Consider the following 8,340-nt stretch of genomic DNA (forward strand, 5'->3'; position numbering starts at 1 on the left):
TCTCCCTATTTATTTCAGAGCCCCCTTCCCCTCCCCCTTTTCTGATGAAGGGTCTAGGCCCGAAATGTCAGCCTCTCTGCTCCTATGATGCTGCTTGGCCTGCTGTGTTCATCCAGCCCTGCACCTTGTTGTCTCGGATTCTCCAGCATCTGCAGTTCCTACTATCTCTCTTCTGAATGTGTAATTTTATAAAAAGAAACCTGAGCTGTCCAAGTGCAGGTGTCTCCAAAAGCTCTGTTAACACAACTTCATTTGAACAAAGAAATCATGCTCTTTTTTGTGACTTTGACAGTAAAAGAACTAAAAATGAAACAAAATAAAAATCTTCTACTTCTGAAATATAATAGCTGTAAGAAGTGTAGAAGGACCTTGATCAGATGGGCCAATGGGCTGAGGAGTGGCAGATGGAGTTTAATTTAGATAAATGAGAGGTGCTGCATTTTGGAAAGGCAAATCAGGGCAGGACTTGTACTCTTAATGGTAAGGTCCTGGGGGGTGTTGCTGAACAAAGAGACCTTGGGGTATAGTTCCTTGAAAGTGGAGTCGCAGGTAGACAGGGCGGTGAAGAAGGCATTTAGTACACTTGCCTTTGTTAGTCAATGCATTGAGTGTAGGAGCTGGGAGGGTCATGTTGCAGCTGTCCAGGACATTGGTTAGGCCACTTTTGGAATACTGTATGCCATTCTGGTTTCCCTGACATAGAAAGATACTGTTAAACTTGAAAGGGTTCAGAAAAGATTTACAAAGGATGTTGCCAGGGTTGGAGGGTTTGAGCTATGTGGAGAGGTTGGATAGGCTGGGGCTTTTTTCCCTGGTGTTTTGGAGACTGATTGTGACCTTACAGAAGTTTATAAAATCCTGAGGGGGCATGGATAGATTGAATAGTCAAAGTGTTTTCCCTGGTATCAAAACTAGACGGCATTGGTTTAAGGTGAGAGAGGAAAGATGTTAAAAGGGACCTAAGGGGCAACTTTTTCACGCAGAGGATGGTGTGTGTATGGAATGAGCTGCCAGAGGAAGTGGCAGAGGCTGGTACAATGACAACATTTAAAAGGCATCTGGATGGGTATATGAATAGGAAGGGTTTAGAGGGATATGGGCCAAATGCTGCCAAGTGGGACTGGATTTATTTATATCTAGTCAGCATGGATGAGTTGGACTGGAGGGTCTGTTTCCGTGCTGTACAGCTCTGTGACTCTAAGTAAATCTGGAAATAAACCCGAATCTCAGCAGCATCTGCGAGATCCACGCTTCTCTCAGTCCACTGTTTCAGAATCAAAAATACGCAAAAGAAAATCACCAACACGGTGAGCTGGAGACATACCAGGCGCTACAGAAAGGTACTGGATCAACTGGGCTTGTACTCACTGGAATTTAGAAGAATTGTGGGGGTGGGGTCTCATAGAAACATATAAAATCCTGATGGTACTGGACGGGTTAGATGCAGGAAGAATGTTCCCAATGTTGGGGAAGTCCAGAACCAGGGGTCACAGTCTAAGAATAAGGGGTAGGCCATTCAGGACTGAGATGAGGAAGAATTTCTTCACTCAGAGAGTTGTGAACCTGTCGATCTCTCTCCCACAGGAAGCTGTTGGGGCCAGTTCATTACATCCACTCAAGCAGGAGCTGGACGTGACCCTTGATGTTTAAAGGAATCAAGGGGTATGGGGAGAGGGCAAGAATGGGATACTGAGATTGCATGGTCAGTCATGATCATATTGTACAGTGGTGCAGGCACGAAGGGTCGAATGGCCTACTCCTGCACCTATTTTCTATGTACCTTGTGTTTAATATCACCGAATATAACTCTATGACGGTATAGGTCACGGATCTCTCTTTCCTGTTCCCAGACCTCAGCAAATGTCTTTCTGCCCGACAGAAACTAGAGGCACAAGTGACCGAGAACACCATTGTTAAAGAGGTGAGTATCTGCTCACTGGTTCTGCCTCAGTGGCTCATAGTGTCTCAGGGATGCCTGTGGCGATCACCACGATGCTAGGCTTTACTCTGTCCTTTACGTGGGCTCTGTTCCCATTAGCATTCCCCACCCTTGGATCCCTGGTTGTGTGGAGGGGGTGGTGGGGGAAGTTGGGAGCTGGGTGTTGGCTTGCTGCTTTGTCCTAATTCTGATCTCCTTTTTCCCTGCCCTTTCCCTTCAGGAACTGGATCTGTTGGAATCCACGAACACCGTGTTCAAGCTGGTGGGTCCAGTCCTGGTGAAGCAGGGTCTAGAGGAAGCCAAACTGACAGTCGCTAAGCGATTGGATTATATCAACGGGGAAATGTGAGTTGATCATGCACACAGCACTGCTTCATTCCCCGGTCCCACCTGGACACCTCCTACTGCTCTTTCACGTTTCAAACAGCAGCCTCCTTGCTCTCTGAGGGCAAACTAATCCTCATGTTCTTTGTAACTACCTCCGCACCTCCAGCTCCCACTTTGCAGCATGGAAACAGGCCCTTCGGCCCAACGTGCCCATGCACATACCAGCCTCCACCACTATCTTTGGCAGCCTGTTCCAGAAACTCATCGCCAGAAAAAACTGTCCCTCTGGACCCTTTTCTATCTCTCCTCTTTCACCTTAAACCTATCCTATTTAGTTTTAGACTCCCCTACCCTGGGGAAAAGCAGTTGTCTACCTATGCCTCTCATGATGTTATAGATCTCTATAAGGTCACCCCTTAGTTGTCGGCCCTAAATCTTTATAACCGTGTCTCTTACCCCCCACTTTAAAATAAAGAATTGTGTGCTCGTTCTTTCTGAAGTTTGGGTGGGGAGCTGGGGCAGAGGGGGCTAGCTGTGTCGTGACTGGGCTGGTCATCCTAAACCACTTAGATTCGAATCCACTGGGGCTGGTGCTGGCATTTGAACACGGTTAAATCTGGACTGAAAACGAGCCTTGTGACACCCAGTGTCAATTGTCATAAAAACAGTGTGTTTTACGGAAGGAGATCTGCCATCCTTACCTGCTCATGCTTACAAGTGACTCCAGACCCGCAGTGACGGGGCTGAATATTAACCTGGCAATTCAGGACGGGCAATAAATGCTGGCCCAACCAGCAACAGCCACAAACAAATAAAAACAAGAAACACACGCAACACCCCCCACAACTGCCCTGCGCCCCTTGGTCAAAGCTCCCTGCCCCACAGTCCTGGGAACGAATCAGCTCCTCTGAGTGACTCCTCGAGTGCGTGTGATATCAGTAAACTCTCCCTCCCCGATCAACGCCACAGCGTCTGCACCCTGTGATGTGGTGACCCCCACCCTCCCAAACTCGTTCTTCTCCAGCCCCTTCTCTCAGCCCGCTGTTGTTCGGACAGGCCGCGGAGATTGTTCCCTCCCTCTCCCTGTCGGATCCGAGTCCATCTCCCATTTTGACGGATCGGGAGCAAGCCGCTCCTGCCCTTCAGTGTCTGCTGCTCGCCTCTGAGAGAGAGAATTTCAGAATGATTTTGACCATCTGTTGCTTCCTCCTCCTCCTCCTGGACATTGGTTGGGCCACTTTTGGAATACTGTGTTCAGTTCTGGTCTCCCTGCTATAGGAAGGATGTTGTGAAACTTGAAAGGGTTCAGAAAAGATTTACAAGGATGTTGCCAGGGCTGGTGGGTTTGAGCTACAGGGAGAGGCTGAATAGGCTGGGGATATTTTCCCTGGAGCATCGGAGGCTGAGGGGTGACCTGATAGAGGTTTATAAAATAATGAGGGGCATGAATAGGGTGAATAGACAAGGTCTTTTCCCCAGGGTAGGGGAGTCCAAAACTAGAGGGACATGGGTTTAAAGTGAGAGGGGTAAGATTTAAAAGGGACCTAAGGGGCAACTTTTTCACACAGAGGGTGGTGCGTGAATGGAATGAGCTGCCAGAGAAAGTGGTGGGGGCTGGTACAATTACAACATTTAAAAGGCATCTGGATGGGTACATGAATAGGAAGGGTTTGGAGGGATATGGGCCAAATGCTGGCAAATCGGACTAGATTTATTTGGGAAACTTGGTCAGCATGGACAAGTTGAACCAAAGGGTCTGTTTCTGTGCTGTATGACTCAATGAAACAACAACTTGGCAGCATACTTATTTTTTTCTGTAGTCATTCATGGGACATGGGCACCTCAGGCCAGGCAGCATTTATTGCCCCATCCCTAATTGCCCAGAGGACGGTTCAGAGTCAACCACATTGCTGTGGGACGGGAGTCACATGTAGGCCAGACCAGGTAAGGATGGCAGTTTCCTTCCCTAAGGGACATTAGTGAACCAGATGGGTTTTTCCTGACAATCGGCAATGGATTCACGGTCATCGTTAGACTCATAATTCCAGGTATTTATTGAATTCAAATTCCACCATCTGCTGTGGCTGGATTTGAGCCCAGGGTCCCCAGAACATTCCCTGGGTCTCTGGATTAACAGTGCAGTAATAACACCACTAGGCTATTGTGTCCCCTGTGGCTCAGTGGTTAGCGCTGATGCCTCACAGCACCAGAGACCCAGGTTCGATTCCAGCCTTGGGCGACCGTCTGTGTGGAGTTTGCACATTCTCATGTGTCAGAGGGAAGTGAACCTGTGGAATTCTTGACTGCAGTGGACTGTCAAGGCTGGGTCATTCAGAATATTCAAGGCAGCGATAAAGTTTTTTTGATCAGGAAAGGGTTCGAGGGTTATGGGGAAAAGGCAAGAATGTGGAGTTGAGGATGATCAGACCAGATGTGACCTCATTGAATGGTGAAGCAGACTCAATGGGCTGAATGGCCTCCTCACATTCCTGTCTGTCACTGATCAACAGTTCCGGTCTCAGTGTAATACAGGAGAGCTGTGACAGCCACAACTGCTGACTTAGTCAGGCATTAGGCAGAGCTGGATTAGCAAGAGAGAGAGATATTGAGAGACTCTGTCTGGGGAGTGCTCTGCAGGTCGAGTGCCTGAGCTGGTCTACGGTGATCTGAGTCATAGAATCACACAGCATGGAAACAGGCCCTTCGGTCCAACCAGTCCATGCTGACCATCATCCCAAACTAAACTAGTCCCTCCTGCCTGCTCCTGGCCCATATCCCTCCAAACCTTTCCTATTCACATATCCATCCAAATGTCTTTTAAACGTTGTAACTGTACCCACACCCACCAATTCCTCAGGAAGTTCATTCCACACACGAACCACCCTCTGTGTTTTTAAAAAAAAAACGTTGCCTCTTGGAACAGACCGAAGGGTTTGAGAGTGTGGGGTAATTGTGGGGCATACACCAGACAGTCACCCCACAGTCATCAACTCGCTGTAGTCGGCCGCACCCCCCCCACTCCCTGGGGGGGTGGTCAGTTTAGGATCGGCAGCCTCTCCACTCGCCCTTAATGGGTGTAATGCCTGCCCTCCGCATCCCACTAGCGCCGGGCACATCCTAACCCAGAACCTGGCAGGTTGAGGGTTGTCCTGGTCAGTCACATGAATAAACCTCACCCTCCGATCGAGGGGCAGCTGACAGTGAGGGAATCGCTGGCCCCTCGCTGAGATCTCAGGGATCGGTTATACCAGGACGCAAGTGACCCCCTGTTCCTTCGCTGTCCCAGCTTCCTCCATCACTTGTCTGTCTCTCACTCAGACATCCTGTACCGGGTTAGCAGTGACAGCCTGTAACTTGACTGAGGGATTACCCTCTCTCCCTCCTTCACCCACACTGCTCGGTGTGGGGCTATCCCTGGAGAGGGGTCACTGTGAGCCCATACTCTGTGATCCAGCAAACATACCTCGCGCCTCACAGTGACTTAGTCTGCCTTTCCAAAATCAGTCAGGTCACTGAAGTCAGACACGGGGACGATTGCACAATGTTCAGCACCATTCGTGACCCCTCAGATACTGAAGTAGTCCATTTTCAAATACAACAAGATCTGGACAATATCCAGGCTTGGTCTGACAAGTGGCAAGTAACATTCGCGCCTCTCAATGACCATCATCAACAAGAGACAATCTAACCACAGCCCCTTTACATTCAATGGTGTTCCCATCACTGAATCCCCCACTGTCAACATCCTGGGGGTTACCATTGACCAGAAACTCAACTGGACTCCCCACATAAACACAGCGGCTACAAGAGCAGGTCAGAGGCTGGGAATCCTGTGGTGAGTAATTCACTTCCTGACTCCCCCAAAGCCTGTCCCACCATCTGCAAGGCACAAGTCAGAAGTGTGAGGGAATACTGCCCACTTGCCCCTGGATGGGGGCAGCCCCAACAACTCTCAAGAAGCTCGACATCATCCAGGACAAAGCAGCCCCCGCTTGATTGGCACCACATCCACAAACATCTCACTCCCTCCCCCACCGACGCTCAGACGCAGCAGTGTGTACCACCTACAAGATGCACTGCAGAAATTCACCAAAGATCCTCAGGCAGCACCTTCCAAACCCATGACCACTTCCATCCAGAAGGACAGGGGCAGCAGATATACGGGAACGCCAGCCCCCTGCAAGTTTCCCTCCGAGCCACTCATCATCCTGACTTGGAAATATATCGCCGTTCCTTCAGTGTGACTGGGTAAAAATCCTGGAATTCCCTCCCTAAGGGGCATTGTGGGTCATCCCACAGCACATGAATTGCAGCGGTTCAAGAAGGCAGCTCACTCCCACCTTCTCAAGAGGGTCAACTAGGGACAGGGCAATAAATGCTGGGCCCAGCCAGCAACACCCATGTGCCTGAGTGAATAAAACAGGTTCCTTCTCCCCCTTCTCTCTCTCTCTCTCTCTCTCTCTCTCTCTCAGTCTCAGTTCCCCTCACATCTGTTTGCCTGGTGTTTCTCTCAGACCCTGTGGTGAGCTGGGCAGTATGCATTAGTTGCTGTTGTGGAAATGATTTGAGACCCACATGGATCTTACGATCAGGAGGACCTGTAATATATTGGCCTTTATTGCAAGGAGGTTAGAGTTTGCAGATCATGAACTGGATGTTGCCGGGAATGGAAGGTTTGCGTTATAAAGAAAGGCTGGATAGGCTGGAACTTTTTTCACTGGAGCGTAGGAGGTTGAGAGGTGTCCTTGGACAGGTTTATAAAACCATGAGGGGTATCAATAAGGTGAATGGCAAGTGTCTTTTCTCTAGGGTGTGGGATTTCAAAACTGTGGGACATACTTTTAAGGTGAGAGGAGACAGTTTTAAAAAAGACATGAGGATTTACAAAGAGGGTGGTTTGTGTGTGGAATGAACTTTCAGAGGAAGTGGTGGATGTGGGTACAGTTACAACGTTTAAAAGACACTTGGATAAGTACATGAATAGGAAACGTTTGGAGGGATATGGGCCAGGAGCAGGCAGGTGGGACTAGTTTAGTTTGGGAACGTGGTCAGCATGAACTGGTTGGACCAAAGGGTCTGTTTCTGTGCCATTTGACTGTATTAGTCTCATTACAATTGCGCAGGGCTTTAATGAGCTTACATCTGTAGGAGTGTCGAAGCAGCTTGGGTCTGTAAGATAAGCTGTAGTGGCACTGGATATGGATTGTTCATGGAATTTGCCCCTGGGGGTGACAGGATATGCAATGTTTAGAGACTGGAGTGATGTTCTCTGGCATTTAGAAGAATGAGGGAGAGATCTCACTGAACCATACAAGGCGCTGAATGGATTTGGTAGGGTCGGTGCTGAGAGGTTAATGTCACGGGTTCGGGAAGTGGGGCACAATCTCTGGATAAGGGACTGAGATGGGGAGAAATTTCCTCATTCCAAAAACGGCAAACCTTTGGAATTCCCTGCCCTGGTAGGCTGCGGATGCTGAACAAGTGAACCCTTTTAAGGCCGGGGGGGGCGGTTGGATTTCTGGTGGCTCAGGGAGTCCAGGCGGATGGGGAGTGGTCAGATAACTGGAGTTGAGAACCAGCCGTGAGAGCATTAATGGCAGAGTACGCTTGACAGGCCAAGTGGCCTGCTGCATCACCCGCTGCCCGCCCTCGCTGACCTTTTTGTTTTGTTACAGAAAGCGGTATGAAGGACAAATGAAGGAGCTGGAGAAGACGTCGGAGCAGCAAAGAGAAACACTGGCGAAACTACAGCATGATTTCCAGAAAGCACAGGGCAAGACCCCCATTAAAGTGTGAACACAGCCTCCTCTTCTCTCTAACTACCCCCCCGCCACCACCGCCCAGTCCCACGCCTCCCCCCACCCCCACCTGTCTCTCTCAGAGGATCCCAGCTCCTCACTAACGTCCTTCAGTCTTGGCTTTGAGGGTGGTCCCTGTCCCACATGCAGGACCCACACCCAGACGAACTGGTATTCAGCGGCTGATTAAATTACATCGAGTCTTAAAGGCGTTCATTGCTTTGTCGAGTTTTGGGGTGGGGGTGGTGGAGGGTGTGGGAGTGGGGGGGGGGGGGG

The 8,340-nt window shown here is 49.6% G+C and overlaps 1 protein-coding gene across 1 annotated transcript in view; it reads left to right on the top strand.

Annotated features, from left to right (window-relative positions):
- The window catches only part of pfdn6 (prefoldin subunit 6), an 11,460-nt gene extending 3,188 nt beyond the window's left edge, over positions 1-8,272 (top strand). Inside the window, exons 2-4 of the mRNA XM_020523782.2 lie at positions 1,851-1,921; positions 2,160-2,284; positions 7,942-8,272. Coding sequence (XP_020379371.1) covers positions 1,851-1,921; positions 2,160-2,284; positions 7,942-8,062 — 317 coding nt within the window. The 3' untranslated portion in view covers positions 8,063-8,272. The remainder of the gene's footprint in view (positions 1-1,850; positions 1,922-2,159; positions 2,285-7,941) is intronic.
- Positions 8,273-8,340: the final 68 nt, after the last annotated feature.

This window comes from Rhincodon typus, chromosome 35 (genome assembly GCF_021869965.1).
Source record: "Rhincodon typus isolate 14 chromosome 35, sRhiTyp1.1, whole genome shotgun sequence".
Taxonomy (NCBI): Eukaryota; Metazoa; Chordata; class Chondrichthyes; order Orectolobiformes; family Rhincodontidae; genus Rhincodon; species Rhincodon typus.